The 16,784-nt window shown below is 38.6% G+C and overlaps 1 protein-coding gene across 1 annotated transcript; it reads left to right on the forward strand.

Moving 5' to 3' along the window:
- Positions 1-83: 83 nt before the first annotated feature.
- On the forward strand, positions 84-14,823 carry LOC113585632 (syndecan-2-like). The gene is made up of 5 exons (XM_027023239.2): positions 84-406; positions 11,406-11,511; positions 12,480-12,634; positions 13,247-13,388; positions 13,867-14,823. The coding sequence occupies exons 1-5, from the start codon at positions 350-352 to the stop codon at positions 14,028-14,030; spliced, it is 624 nt and encodes a 207-aa protein (XP_026879040.2). The 5' UTR covers positions 84-349; the 3' UTR covers positions 14,031-14,823.
- Positions 14,824-16,784: the final 1,961 nt, after the last annotated feature.

A 16,784-nucleotide genomic window follows, 5' to 3' on the forward strand; every position in this document is an offset into this window, starting at 1 on the left:
CCCTGTGCGCTAACCATCCGTCAATCATGACGCAAACGCTCCCCCCACTACATGTAGTTCTCTCTCATCTTCCGCCTCTGCTGTCCAGTGCTGCATACGTCCCCGAAAGATGCAGGGCTTCTAAAAATGATTTTTTTTTTTCGGTCTAGCATCTAGTTATTAGGCAGCAATAGAAACTAAGGGTATTTTCGCCCTTAGACAAGACAAGTTGGTATTAAATATAGAACAACCCGCACTACTGGAATAAAATAGGAAAAGGAACGAAAGAACCGACACCACCGGAGAAGAGAGTGAGACTGTGACCCGAAATTTATTTGCAAAAGCTCACCAGACTTCTCAAAAAGGAATAATGAGGAACACTTGGATATTGCTAACTCTTACAGCACTATGCTTCCTGGGTGAAAAGGTGAGTTTGAGAAAAAGCGACGTGCACGTTTGGATCATTCTGTGTCCCTATACTTAGTATCAATGTAGTATTGGCATTGAAGTATGTTGGTGAAATTCGGAATGTTTTACACATACAGGAAATTTACACCAATTACCCTTTTGTTTGTTTGTTTCTTGTTGCTCTAGAAAATAGTAGCAAAGCTAGTTTAAAGTGTATTTTTCGCCGTGTACTGGTGTAGGAAGAGATGACAGCCAAATGCTAATGTATGTGAATCCGTTAGGCTGTTCGAACTTTTCTACGTGAAAAGGTTTTTACATTGCGTGCTATTTAAGGTAACTTTCAAACTTTCGTCCTAGATAGTGATAGTGATGTAAGGCATGGCGGTGTTTTTTTCAGATGTGTTCTAGACTGATAAGTATTTGTGCTTTGAAACGTCCTTTCCCCCGGTCAGTTCCCAACATCGCTGAACGCAGCCCAAGTGGCAATGCCGTATAGCCCCATAACCAGACCCATACGTCCCTGACACAAAAAAGCTTGGATCCTGATCTTAACGATAAAAGGAAAAATACCAGTTTGATGAATATGAAAAATATTTTCTAGGAATTAATGTTTCTTACTTCGGTTGCGTTCAACACTCATCATAATCTAATTAGTAGTTATAAAACTGGACCAGATTAGTGCAGCAATCGGTGACTAAGTGGCCATAAATACGTATATTAACTAGCTTTTATGCTGTAGAATGTATATATGATCTAGTTTCATTCAATATGAAATAGTAAATTATCATATGGTTATGCTACTATACGACATTAAAAATGTGAGAAAATGCTGTCTTCAAAGCTTTGAAAGATTTGGATTTTATTGGGTAGTGCATCTGTTACAAACTGGCCAGACTGCAGGGTCAAAGTCCTTGTAGGTATAACCTGTAGCATTACTATAGATTCTCCATAGGAATACTGCTCTTTAAAGTGCAGTCGACCAGTTTATGGATTGCCTTAGGACACTTTTAGCCAGTAAATTATTCAAAATGGAAGCTAAAGAATGTAAACAAAAAGCTACTAGTCAAAATAATTTGATGGAAAGGTTTTAAAAGGCAATAAAATTATATGGTATATCTGAAAGAAAGAACATTTTACCCAAGTTTCTTAAAATTGAAGAGAGATGCTTACAATGACCTCACAGCATGGCTTTAGCTTTCTGTGAAATGTTCAGTGATTGTTGTTTTTCTTTCTAGTTGATTCTACAGTGTGGCCCTGACCTTTAACAAGTTGTGCCATGTCTGTGACATTATCCACTTGCTAATCATTTATGTTGAATAAATAGTCTTTTCATCAGTATCGAAAAGGTCATAAATAGCTGTCCCACCACCCTGCTCCCTGCCTCCCTCAGTAAACACCTATGAGGTGGACACATGCTTCATAGCTTGGAATCAGGTTTGCGTGTGTCCTCCCTTTTCGTGTGGTCCTCAGAGTGCTGCATGTAATAATTTTGTACAGCCTCTTGTAAAGATTTACTGCCAGGCTTCAGTCTGAGGAAGGCACATGTTGGCTTCTGCCTAACACTGATGAGAATTGGAGGTACTGTGTAATGAAAATTGAACCGGATGTGATAACATCAGGTAAAAGATACATTAACAGAAAAAGAGTCTGTTTTCTATTTCTTGTCTATAAATAGACAAGTTATAGCAATTATGTTTTTATTTCACATTTTACCTTCTTTCCCTGTGACGGATGATTTTAATTGGGCATAGCATATAACATGAAGCAGGATTTGAAAGGGAAAAAATAAACCAAATGCAGAATAACAAATCAGACTTTAGCAGCGCTGCAGAGGATGACAACATCACAGAGGTTAATATTCAAAGACTATGGCAGAACATTGCATAACCAATTAGTGAGAAAAATTGAATTTACTGTCACTCCCACTCAAACACTGGTTTGTGTGGAGTTTGAACCATATTGACTTGTTTAGACACTTTAACCTATGAACTGAATAGGTCAAAATAGCTTTATTTTAGTCTTTGCTACAATTGATATAAAATATATAAAAAAGAATTTGTCCAGTGGAAAAAATAAATAGATAAATGTGATAAATATATAAATGTGATAAATATTACACTGCATTGTGCAGCAAAAAATCAAGGGTTTATCTAGTTGTTAAGATTATTGTTTGACCCATTCATGCTAAATTAGTCTAAATACCCATTTTAGATCAATGTAGCAGTCATTGTTTTCACCACATAGACCCAAAGAAAAGTAAATGATTTAAACTGTGAATTGTGAAAATGATGTATTTTGCAACTTATGTTGTTTAATAAATAAGCTACAATCTTATATTTTTGGGGAAGCCCAGTCATTAAGGTCACCACATCACTGTTATGTGACCACATTATAACGTGTTTTGTCCAGCTATGGGAAAATCTGTCTAAGGAAGCTTGGCTAAATTCTTTCAAACTGACATCACAGTAAGAAGTCACATATTAAATGGTTTATTTGTCTAAGAATGATCCCTGAATATTGTGAAGTTTACATTTAATGGAATGTAATGATATTTATCTAATGGAATGACATTCATCCATATTAGCCACTTGTTTGGGTCTATTTGGTGAAAACACTAGTTCCTATGCTGCATAAATCAAGTTCTCATAACATTGTGTGATAGGATGTAATCTGTATATAGTGTTAAAACACAATAAATTACACATGTATGATACAGTTATGCAAGACCTTTTATAAACAGAACACAGCCACATAGGCCCGTTCATAAACAGATTCCAATATGGCTTGCATCTGAAAGACAGAGACAGCATATACTAAGCTTGACCGGGAGAGCTTGTTCAGTGTTGTGGAGTGTAGCTAGTGAGGCTCTCTCACCCTCATTCGTCTAGCCTCTTGGTTAGCTGAGCGAATGGAAAGTTGTGAGGGAACAGCTTTGGGGCCAGGGGAGAGCAACTGCAAGGGCAGCAGTGAGCAGGAGCATGAGAAGCAGCTTGTGTGAGGCAGACGTTCACTCAGCCCAGTCTGCCTTCACTTCGTAAACTCTTTCATTAGAGCTCAGTAAGTAGGCAGCATTTGCAGGGTGACAGAGCAAGAGAGAAGGGCATCTTGCTGAGGAGGTGGGTAGAGCTGAACACAGTGAGTGCTTAGCAATGTGGTGCTGGTGAAATTACAGCATGCTAGACTCTAAGGAACACTTAATAAACTTCAGCAGGGGTCCACATACACTGCAGAAAAGAGAAAAGGAGGAGACTTATATTAAGCCAAGATGGGGTATCTTCAGTTACGTATGCCAATTTAGGCTGACCTGACAGAAATAGAAAGTCCTTGATCATAGAATATCAATATGCAACCATTTGATAGAAACTATCATTGGCTGCTTCCAAATCCTAGAAGGTAGCCCTACTCTTTTCTGTAGTCTCTTTGCACTGTTCCATCATCTGAAGAGAGAAAATGTCTCCCTTTGTGGAAAAGCATGTGGCTTTTCTCATCCACTGCATATCTAGGATTACAGCCACGGCCTTGTGTACTACAAAGGTAATGTATATTTTTGGGAAAGACACTTGCTTCTAGAGCCTCTTAGTAGGTACACTTTAGTTAACTTGATTGATGTTATTTGTGTTCTTCACTGAAGGGGTTTAGCGTTCCACAAGTTTTCCAGGCCACGTTATGCAAACGTGTTGACTTAGTGGGTCTGCTGTGCACACAGAGTGGGGGTGATGGCTGATGTATGACGCGCCAGAACTCCACCAAGCCCATATATGGGTGCACCACTGTTTTTGTCTGGACTACAAACACCTCCACACCAGATGGTTTTGTGTGTGTCTATTTGTGTTTGTGTGTGTATGGTGCAGATGTTTACTCTTCCTCACTCACAGTAGCATATGTTGCCAAATTCTGACAGTGATAGTAGTAATGTGTGGAGAATTGTACAGTACTGTTCATTTAGTTCATGTATATTAAAACAAAATATTTAGATATTCCTTACAAAATACAGATTAGATCATGCATTGACTGACATTGACAGAAAAAAAAAAACACCCTGACCAACAGTTTCTGGTGCTATATGTGACTGCTGACATTTGTCCAAGAGTCTACGATTGCTAAGCAGTAAGGCTGCATGTTATAAAAAAAAAAAAAAACATGAACCAGGATATGTTATTTTGCTACATACTTCAGTTGTGGTATACTTTGTAATATATAACACAGTGATGATCCCTTTATGTATTTTGATTAAAGATTGGCCTGTATACAGTTTGCAAGGGGTTTTAACTCTCCAAACTGAGCGGATGAGGGAGCTGAAAATCACATCCACAGCCTGAAAAGAATTTAGAGAAGTGCTTGACAGATAATACTAAACTAACTGGTTCTAAATTGCAGTTATTGGATTTTTGGGGGTCTCTGGGTACCTTTGTTCCTCTGTAGATGGCATTTGGTGAGGTTTTATTAACTCTAGAAGAACAGTGCTCTCTAAACACAGTGCATGCTACCCACAGATTCTCAGATAGCTCTTACTTGGTCTAGTTCTCTCAGAACTCAGAATAATGTGAAACATCTTTCTCTCCCTCCCTCCCACTTCTTCTCTTATCTTTGTACTTTTTGTTAATGTTGTGGAATATTTATTAAACGTTGAACGTATTGTTACACTCTCATTTCTTGTTTACTCATTAAAATGTGGGAGAAAGCAAAGACCGAGGTACGGACTTTCTTTGTCGTTTGTGAAAAGGTATCCACAGAGTTCCAGCCCTGGACTGGCAAAGAACGTGTTCTCCCTGAAAGTTCCTTTGAGCACAATGATCCACTCCAAGCCTGGCTTGGCCTCGATCCAGCAGCACAGACACAGAGAAATGCTAACCACCCCCTGCTGAGGAGAGAGGATGGTCATGCAGATTAGTTTTATTTAGAGGTGTTGACAAACCCTGCCTTGTAACGTGCCACAGAGTTTACTGTTTCATATTATTATGAGTCATTTATTGTGCCCATCATGATGAGTTACAAATTATGGTGCTGTTTTTAACTGTGCAGTGTTTTACCATGTTGTTAAGAGGTCTCATTCTGTTGCATATGTAGAATGGGTACTCTGCCTGTGTAGAATGGGTACATCTGCCTGCTGTTGTGCTATAGTAGTTGTCATGCTGTCACCTCTTCAGATGCAGTTTGTGCACAAGTGTGTGGTGACATGTAGTGATTGTAGGGGCCCCAGTGTGCAGTGTTTGGCAGTGGCCAGGTGTGCTGTATATGGGCCGCTTGTTTCACCGGAGCTCCTCAGATTTCTTCTTAAAAACTATAAATGCGCAGGTGTACCCACCCATGACCTTAACTGATAGACTGACTGGTTAGATACCACTGTGCTCTGAGCTTGTCAAAAGCAGTGTACTGTATATCCAGTAGTCTTTGTACACAACATACATGTACAACTGCATGCATGTTGTTCAGGGAGAAACCCTTGCATCCATATATGCCGAGAACCCCACTAATTTCAGGGTTGTTCTACTTAACTGCCACTATGAATGCAAGAAAAGGTTATATTGTAGTCCAGGTAATCCATTTGAAGTAGTTGAGAATTGTTTGATTTAACCTATGTAAATCCAATTAAATTAAATTCTATTAAAATGTATTTATATAGTGCCTTTTAACAATAGAAATTGTCTTAAAGCAACTTCACAGGAACTAGGTCTAGACCTCTAATGAGCAAACCAAAGGTGATAGTGGTAATGATGCCATCTGAACATAGAGCGAGATCAAGGCAAGGTCAAGAACTCTGAACCTCCATCAAAGAAACAAATCTGTAACACCATTTCATGCTTTGTCATGTATGTGTTTCTGTGTATATATTCACCTGCTCCACAGGTGTCACAGCTAAACAGTCTCCTATGGTGTTCCTGTTTTTAAGTCACCATTTTACTTGACTCTACCTCCAGACCAGTACTCCTTCTCCTTTGTCTGTCTTGTTTGCTCTCTCTCTCTCTCTCTCTCTCTCTATATATATATATATATATATATATATATATATATATATATATATATATATATATATGTGTGTGTGTGTGTGTGTGTGTGTGTGTGTGTGTGTCTCTCACTCTCACCCTACCCCTTTTTTGTCCTCCCTTCTTTTCCTCACTCTCCCTTCTGCTCAGCACCTGTGTTTGTGTAGACATACTAAGAATACCTCACATGCCTGTGGTCTGAATGGGCTGTATTCATCACTAGTCTCCTTCTCCACAGCTTACTGTAGACAGTGATGCTTGCCTAATGTGCTTAGTGTGTATATCCATCCAATGTGTGTATACGCGTGTATTTGTGTGTGTGTGTGTGTGTGTGTGAGTGTGTGTGTGTGTGTACATCGGCAGCTGGTCAGGCTCTGCACACCCACTGTGTTGAGAGCTCAGCTGGCTGGTTAATATCAGAGGCACATCTGCGTTCTCACACTTGGCAGATTGATTTCACCAGCATTGCAGTGGACTTCATGTCTGTTTTACATATTTAGGCCACTGCATGAACTAACATGGCTCATACAGCTTAAAACCCCCCATTTGCTTCTCTTGGTTTAGATGCTGGGCTTCCTTTTGAATTTTTGCTTTTTATTTTTTAAATACCTGATGTGGTTATTTTCCTTGGTCGGCTGCAGCTGATGATTACATGAAGATCTGGTGTGTTTTTTAGTTGATATCAACAGAACCATTTCATGTCATAGTTTTTATTTTTTAAAGCTGGTGAATTGTTAACTTATTGTGATAACCACACTGGACATCTGTGAATTTTGGTAATTATTCCATAGCTTTTTGCATTTTCCCTCATCCCTTCCTTTCTCTCTGTGTGTTTGGTCATGTCTCCAAGAGCGTCTACCTGGCCACAGGAGTAGGCGAGGAGGGAAGCAGCCAAGTGTGACTGTTTCAAATGTCACATACTCAGCTCCCATCACAGTAATGAGTATAGAGCACTCTCTCTCTTCCCCTGTGCTTCTTGTGCTACACTATTGATTTCTGCTCATTTTAAGTGATTCTTTGTGTGGATGGATGGGACTGGCCTCGTATTGAGCAGCATGCTACTTCAGGTTTCTGCTTCTCTGAAGGGCAGACATAAATCCATTCGAAAAATTGATTTAAAAAGACAAACAGAGAAGCACATGCTCCAGACACATACCCTTTTATAATTATATATACATCCATGTGTATATAGTTCAACAAATATTGATGTGATGTACTGCCTGTTTCATTCTCAGTATGCAGATCTATAATTAAGATTTATTTATTTGTTTGTTTGTTTTTTAAGCAGAAAATAAACTCCTAATAGACTCTTAACCCATGGCATATATTCTGTGTTGTCAAATGTCATGCTTGTTTCCAGAGCTGATACATTTTGTCCTGCAGGTCAGAGACAGAGCAGCTTTATGGACTTTAGCTGAGAGTCACTAGGAGAGGTAGCTATACCACATCACTGTGTGCTGTGTGTGTGAATGTGGAAAATGAGCCTGAGTGTTCGTCCAATCGCTGGAGCGGAGCAGATTCGTGAAGTAACACTACCTCGCCTTAGGCATATAGAGAACAATTTCAAAAGGAGGCATAGCAGTCGGATTTGTATTGAGATTACACTAAGAGCTGTGAATGCAGTTTGGCATGTGTGAGGGGAATGTCTGGGGTTTAATAATGATATCAGGCTTGCTGGAAGGAGCCCTGCAGTGGCCCTGCCACTGGAACATTCCCTGCATTATTGCTGGAGCTCTGCTCTCTAGACACTAATATGTGCTTTTGATGTCCTAGACCTAATTCTACCATGTCTTATGTGTGTTGGGCCACATTTGGCTGAATGAATATTACAGACCTCCCCCTACCCGTGTGAATATTACAGACCTGACCCATATCACAATGAATAATACAGACCAGTTTCACCAGTGTTAATATTATAGACCTGCCCCTACCCGAGTAAACTTTACAGACCTGCCCCTATCGTGGTGAATATTACAGGCCGACCCCTCTCACAGTGAATATTAAAGACCTGCTGGGGTGAATACTGCAGAACTGCCCCTACCAGATTTAATGTTACAGAACTTCCTCTAACAGAGTAAATATTACTGAACATCTCATCTGAAATGTTCTGTGTGACAGTGAATGAAATCAGAACTGCTTATGTTACAGGGTTTTGCAGCATTTTTATACAGTCATAGAAACTAGGAACTTGCAGATCCAGCCTGTTCACCATGCTGAGTGATCTCACATACAACACACTGCTGTAATTTTGCCTCATCAGTCTACACATCTGATATGGTTTGAGCAGCTACACTAGTTGAGGTACCAATGTTATCCAGTCATGATACCAGTGTAACAGGACTTTCCCTTATGCCAAAACAAATGCTTGAACCATTGTTGTTGCACCTCTGATTTTGTAAGCAAACATAGACAACTTTCACTCCATTATATGGGTCATTGGTTGAAGTTATTAGTTGTGTGCTTAGTCTGTGTGAGTATAGCACAAGCATGTCTGTGTGTTTGTGTAGACAGAGATGTGCCAGGATAGTGGAGACAGGCTTGCCTTATGCACACAGTAGCATGACCTGTATGTGTAGGTCTGATCTGCGGTAATGGAAGTGCACTCACTACCTTACATTCCAAAATCACCGCTGAAGACCCAGACTGCCATGTTCAGGAGGGTCAAGAGCAGTGTCCTCAGTAGAAGAGCTTGGATCCAGTGTTGGTCTGCAGCTTTAGTACTCTGCAGATGTCTGAGCATCAGCTTCACTGAAACTGCTATTAGGGTTTAGCCTGATGTTTATCTCTCTTTGTCCATATGGTTTTACACATACTGCTACAGAATACAGACTTACCTTTAGGCAGAGTTAGAAGAGGCAGTTTTTAATATATAATGTCGTTTGGGATGTTTTGGAGGTAAGGGAATTTAAAGTTAGGATTCGTTTTGTTTACCTTCTGTGGTTGGCACTCCAGTTTTGCACCACTCAGCTTCTAGATTATGTTGTTTCCAATTTTTGAATTATTCAGCTAATTTCGATTGATAAAAATTGTTGTTCCCCTCCCTCTTTAATGTCCTTTGTATGCAGCAAGCTAAATCCATCGTATGTGCCTGTTCCTCCATTCTGCTTCTGCTTTGGGACTTGGTTCCTCCAGTCTGCTTCTGCTTTTGGGACATGCAGCAAGCTGGATGCTTTATGAATTATGAGCTAGTTAGGGTACACTGAATTTGTACATGAGTTAGGCACTGCAAAGATGTGTGTGTGTGCGTGCGTGCGTGCGTGCGCACACGCGTGTGTGTGTGTGTGTGTGTGTGTGTGTGTGTGTGTGTGTGTGTGTGTGAGTGAGATGGTGTTTGGCAAGGCAGTTTGGAGGAGAGAGGAGAGAGTGTAGTTTGTGAGTTTTAGAGTTTCCTGTCCAGCTGTAGTGCTGGCACATACTGAAAGAGTGCAGCTCAGACCAGCACACAATGCTGTGCTTGTGCTGCAGCCTGGAGCTCAGGAATGCTACTCTCACCTTCGTATGGCTGACAGTAGTTTGTTTTGGAATCAGAAACATTATTCAACACACTCTAACTAGCATACTCCCACACCATCTCTTTAATCTCTCTCTAATTCTCTCATTTACTCACTGCAAATATGGTCCTATTAGACTCCCATGAAAAAGTAAATTAGAGTGTCTCTAATTCTGTGTATATGTTTATTCACAACTGTCTGCTGTTATTTTGTGATATTTTGGAGCAATCAGGTCATATTTAAAATCCCGCTCTGGAATCATTTTAAAGTACTTTTGAATGCATATGCATAATCAATAGGTATCCAACTGTCTGAGGAGATACAGCAAAAAAAAAGTCTGCTTATTTTTGTGCCATGGCAGATTTTTCATAATCTGTTGGCTGAACAGAAATTATTATTTCATTTTAAGAGAGAGCTATCCAAGAGTTCCATCACTGACTTTGTGACTCACCAAAGCACAAACCTCATGTGCAAACTGCCTACATGTTCTGGATATTCATCAGGGTGCCACAGTAGTCCCACCCGCTTCTTGCAGCATGTTCAGACCTGGCGGCAGAAACTCCCAGATCTGTATGGACATGTAGAAAATGTGCCCACTGACTGCTTCAGCTTTGACCAGCACAGATCAACACTGATCTATCAGTAACATTAGAATGCTCAGTAGCTCAGTGCTGACTGGAGTTGTATTTTACTGTTGCCATCATTGCCATTGATGGCCCCTCTCCTTTTGTACGCACACATGCACACAGATCCTTGTTATTTCCCCGTATGAGCATTCTCTCAATCTGTGTCGTCACATTTGTGTCAGTGTCTATTACCATAAGTAGAAGATTCATATTTACTCACACATAAATACAGTACATGCATGTAATATATCTCTGCTTTAATTCTTACCACTGAATCTGCTTAGTTTTATTCTCATTCCGCCACATAGCCTGGGTATTCTGTTTGGGAGCAATAAAACCTTTTGTTTCTCACGGATGTCAGAGTTAGCTGACGTTGAACAGTGTTTCAACAGGTCAGGGAGTCACATGCTGATTTTGTTCTAAAGTAAAATTGTATTTTTCCTGCTTTTTTGTGGTTTTCAGGGTTTTGGTTATATAGGAAGGGTTTCTGTGAGATTTACTAATGCACTAAGCATAACTTTGTTATAAAAGGTTTGTTCAAAAGGTTTGTTCAGTGCTTTAACTAAAAAAAGTTTAACATTACTGCATTGGTTTTTTGTTGTTTGACTGGCTAACATGAATATACTGCAATTGGCAAGCTGTTTGTGGCACTAAACACCAGTGAAATTTCATCAGAAATAAACTGGTTGTATTTTGACTTGTGAATGAAATCCTTAAATTCTGGTTCTTTAATTTCCTATTTCTAGTATACATCTGGTTCAGGAGAGGCTATGATTTGCACTACAAGTTGTGATATGTAAGCTGAGTGCATGTCATTAAATCAGTACCTGTTTTGGAGAGTAGGTGTGACAGTGCTCTGAGAGAGCTCTGCGTATGGGGCTTCATATGGGGTGTTTTGTGTGTGTTTACTCATACAGATGGTGGTGACAGGTCAAACTGTCCCACCTGATATCCTGTACCTTGAAGACCATTCAGGTGATTATCCTGTTGATGATGATGACTTCAGCTCCGGCTCTGGATCAGGTAAGTCAGCCTCTCCGGACCAGCCTAAGCATTAAGCCTGATTATTCTAAATATTAACATTCAGTTAGTAGTGTTTTTGTATAGTTTTATTTTGCATATGATTACCAATTCGTTATGTATATTGATTCACTGGATTTGCTTATTGTTATTGTAAGTTCATGACAGTACAAACATCTCATGACACAAGAGAACACGAGACATTGAAAACTGAAGGTCACTAACACTGACACAAATGAGACAAGACCATACTGACAATTCACCCAGTATGGAGAATTTATACACAGCCTTATTATAGCTTAGGGAAAAAAAGAAAGTGTGTGTAACAAGGAGCAGGTGACACTGCTTAAGGAAAGCAGAATGCTTCAACATGCTGCCAAGGGCCCCTCTGTGACAGTAATGGCTACAACAGCAGGAACTTGAGTTTGTTGGGTTTTTTTTTTTCTTTTCTGGCTGGGCAGATTAGGTGTGAGTGTCCAGCCAAGGCCCAGGGTGTGGGCAGTTTGGCATAGCTCACTAAGCTTCTTTGAGTGACTCTGGAGGTAGCTGTCTGCCTTTGTGAGAACACTGTAAGCAGTGTAAGCTGTAACACTGTAAGCTGCTGGCTGGCTGCCAGGCAGTGGCAGCAGCTTGACACTTTCACAGATGTTTCATCTGCGGTCAAATGCGGTCAGCCAAGACAAGCACAGTCATCCAGCAGGTGTCTGCTCCATACATAAAGCCTGCATTATTAATGAACTAGCTCCATCCCACTTTATTTAAACTCTATTCACGTATTCACACTCTTACAAAGACGCTGACTAACAGAAAAATTTTTAAATACCATACATGCATAACATAATGTGTGTGTATTTGATGTTCAGCATTGAGAGTGGCAACAAAATTCAAAATTTAATGCAGCTACATAAGATATCTGGAATTCTTGCAACAATGGTATAAGAGGTGTTTTGTCTCTTTCTCATGACCTGCAGGTTTCAGTGAAAGTGATGATGAAGATATGCTGACCTCACACATCGGATCCACGGAGCACCCCCTGCAGACCAGCAGTGCTACCCTGGAAACACCCTCTCTCCAAGAGGCAGAGACAGTTTTGGAGACCATACTCGAGAGAGAGCTGGAAACTGAGGTGGAAATGTTTTGCTTTCTCATTTCAATAAGATTGCAATTTTGTAGACAAAATTCTATTTTTAAAAAAAATGTTATTATTTTATTTGGAGTTTGAAACTGACTGAAAATATCTCACAGATTTTAACTGGGAGAAAAATTAGAAAGCTCAAGTAATACTGATGTGTTCCTTTTGCATTGCACCTGTTTGTATCAGGTGACTGTTATTCACTGCACCTGGTATGCTTTGTAACCTGTCTATTCAGTTCTGGATTAGTTTTCCCCCTTGATCTGCTGGAACATGCCTTGGCTCTGTATATTAAGTTGAAATTAGTTTAAATTAGACAATGCAACAAGTTCAAAGTTTCATCGGTGGTATTTTTGTCTGTGTTGGTTGAACCAGATAGGAATTCCATCCCTTTCTGTACATAGTTCCCCATTTCAGGTGACCCCAAGTAACTGATCAAAACAGCATTATTTTAAATGTAATATTGTGTGTAAAGATACAATGTGAATCACTATGCAGTTATGTATTGCACTATAAAAAGTAGGTAATAGTCATTATGTGTTCAGTGTTTCATGCACAACTGTCTTTGATTTTCCTAGTACTCTTTATTTTGTGTCTCCTCTCCAGGTACCTGACTATCAGACTGAGGAGCCCCAGGTCAGTGTTCTAGCCATCAGTACCAGCAGTTTCCCTGGTCTGGCAAAGGGATCTGACAAGCAACCCAAGGTACACACAGAAAACCTCTTCCAGAGAAAAGAGGTGCTGGCAGGTATGTTCAGTTCAGAATCATAAATGGGTTTTTTACTTTTGCCACAGAGTTTTCATGTGTAGGGTGCGTTATCAAAACACTTTGTCTGCTAAGAAACCTAAAGATTGTATATAATATTTGTCTTATTTTTAGATGGCTGAGTGCAGACATTAAATTCACTTTGTTTCAATGCATGGATTAACATATACTTAAGGCAAATAAAGAGGAAATTATAGGAAATAAATTAATGGAGACTATTCTGATGATTATTCAACAACTCATTGATTATTTCAGTTATAAATTGCACATTGCAACTTGTTTCACTGCAGATTTTTCATCTCAGGGTTCTTACAGTTTATTTTCTCCCATGTCCATGAATGCACATGGATAGTTCAAATAGGATATTTAATTTTTTAGGTGGTCATATTGACACTGCCTTTGTTTTTCTTTCTGTTATCACCTGAAGAATGAATTTCAAATGAATTTCCTTTTTCTGTAGCTGTTATAGCAGGTGGTGTGATCGGCTTCCTATTTGCTATCTTCCTCATCCTCCTTTTGGTGTACCGCATGAGGAAGAAGGATGAGGGGAGCTACGATCTGGGAGAACGCAAACCACCAAGTACAGCCTATCAGAAGGCTCCCACCAAGGAGTTCTATGCCTAAATGACAAATCACTCTCAAGATTAACATTCATATGAGAACCATTTCCTCAGTATTCTAAAAGAAAAGCTGGAATCACAAAAGACTGAGGAGGGTTTTATTTGGAACCTTTACTTATTTAATAACAAAGGTATTTTTGCTTCATAAAGCCAATCAGGTCTTGTGTTTTCATCTTGGATCACATTTTGTTTCTTTTGTGGTTTTTGAGAAAGTAATGTGGGAGAAAGTAATGTGTATTATAAAACAGTGAATTCTTTCTCAGTATTTTCACCCATTGACTACTTTGTAACTGTAAAGGTACATATTTGAGGGTTTTGGTTTTTTTGTTGTTTTTTTTTAACAGGAAAGAGGTAGAAATGTGGAATATAATTGTATTTCATTTTTTTATGTTTTAATAATTACCCTGATCATACTACAACAGTTTCTCCATAACCTATGATGTCAATATTGACCTCATTTCTAATTTAGATGCCATAAATGTTTTTATTTTTATAAAGGTTTCTCTCTCTTGGGCTTGACATTTTTTTAGTTTTGTCAACATAAATTTGTATATTTTTGTCATGTCAGCTTCAGAGTATGAGAGGACCAATCATCCTGCAAAATGTCTAAATGTATCTTGCCATATTTCCTATATTTCATTTTCCATTGATTGCTTCAGTCTCAAAACTCCCAGATGTTCAGATTTCCTTTTTTAGCCAAGAACAAATTCTGACATGCTTCATCCATCTATCTATCTATCTATCTATCTATCTATCTATCTATCTATCTATCTATCTATCTATCTATCTATCTATCTATCTATCTATCTATCTATCTATCTATCTATCTATCTATCTATCTATCTATCTATCTATCTATCTATCTATGTCTTTCTTTCAAGTTGCTATGCAAGGTAACGTAAACATATTGACCAAGCAGTAGGACTTGAGTCGTAAATCTCAGCCTTCAAATCATAAAATGTTCATTGATGTGTTTGCAGAGGTGCAAAACATTGATGTTCCATAATGCAAATTAGTGGTGATTTAGGTCAGACTTTAAATGTGGTTTCCCATTGTTACACCAATGAATCTGTTGTATTATGAGTGTAGTCATGAAAATGTTAGATGGCCAATCAACTAAGCAGCACATGAGTGATTAAAAGTTAGCTAAGGTGCTCTAATTTGTTTTTATGGTAATCTAAGATAGATACTTAGTGGATTGGAAAATCTCTCTGCAGACTTAACCACTCATATTATTTCTCAGTGTGACATTCATATTGGTAAAATAAAAAATATGGTAAGTTGCTTACATGCTACATAGGCATTGAATTTGAAATAAATATTGTTTGGTCAATCTTGTTCAGTCCCTCTGAATGCCATGTTGCAATGCTAATATTGTTAATGAAAATGTTGCTAGACAGCAACAATCTTCATTAGGAAATGTTGCAACTCCTTGATTAATGACAATAAATTAGCTGGAATTATGAAAAAGATGTTGCAAAATCAAGGCTTGATGTGAAAGAAGAAAGAAAACCTCAATTTTCAGATGTTCAAAGGTTATACAGCAGAATAGAGTTTCTCAGCATAAGTGCACTTCATTGCAATTTGTTGTTGTTTTTTTTGCTATGGTGACTAAAGACTACAGTGACCTGTAGTTGTGGTCATTTGATTTGTTCACTGTTGGTGACTTTCCCTTAATAGGGCCACTCATTTTTCATAGCTGAATCCTTGATTCCTATTACAGAACTGATGTATCATCATTTTCCAAAGACTTAAACAGTGTTGTTCCTATAATTATACATTTTGCTTACGTCTTTACATTCTCATTCCTTTTCCTGTTCCTTTCTTCTTAATTTTCTTTACGGACCTGACCAATGAGTCAATGACATATCTGTATATGTTAATATACAATAATTTATAGAATATAATTATTTATATACAACATATTAAATGTAAAATATTAGTAAAAAATCTATGAAAATGTATATTCACAGATGTTTGAACACCCTTAAAGTGCCTACTGTTTTAAAAACAGATTCCCATTTTGGGCATTTGAGGACATTTGTACAACAATGAAATGAAGGACAGAGCTTCATAAGCATGGTTAATAATGGAAACCTTCCGGAGTTATGATAATGGTGTTGTAATGAGAAACTCTACTGAATAAACATTTTCTCATGGAATGTTGATACTCTGATTATTATGCCTGACATGCATGTGGTGCATATTTGGTTGTGTGTTCTTTTGTTGAATGTCATCCTTCAGAAATGGTCATCAGATAAGTAATTTTCTCCAGAGTGTATATGTATTCGCCTCTGGGAATAAGAGCTGAATTTTGTTATAACATATAAGGAAAAATCTTGAGTGTCTCTCTAAGTGAAATGGCAAAATGGGCAAAGGAAATGTAAGATTTCTATGAGAAATTGCTCTAGGATTTGTCACTACCATGATCTCCAGGTTGTTAAGACCTTTGGCCAAGCACAAAAGAATATAACTACTGTAGCTGCCAGACAATACAGTTGCATGTATACTGTAAATGCTATTACACTGGTCCAATGTACCTGCTTGTCTTTTGACTACTGACAATCCATGAGTACAGGCTTGAAATGTTAAGTTATTGAGTAGTGTGCTTTCCTTTTCTTTCCCCAGGCAAAACATCTCCTGATTCTTGTACTCTTGCCCCTGATTTGGCCCTTTTCATCAGCCCACTTATATATTTATTTGGCAGAAGTGGGAGGTGAATAAATGTGTAGGGTCACAGGGTTTAAATCTATTATAG

Source organism: Electrophorus electricus, chromosome 10, assembly GCF_013358815.1.
Source record: "Electrophorus electricus isolate fEleEle1 chromosome 10, fEleEle1.pri, whole genome shotgun sequence".
NCBI lineage: Eukaryota > Metazoa > Chordata > Actinopteri > Gymnotiformes > Gymnotidae > Electrophorus > Electrophorus electricus.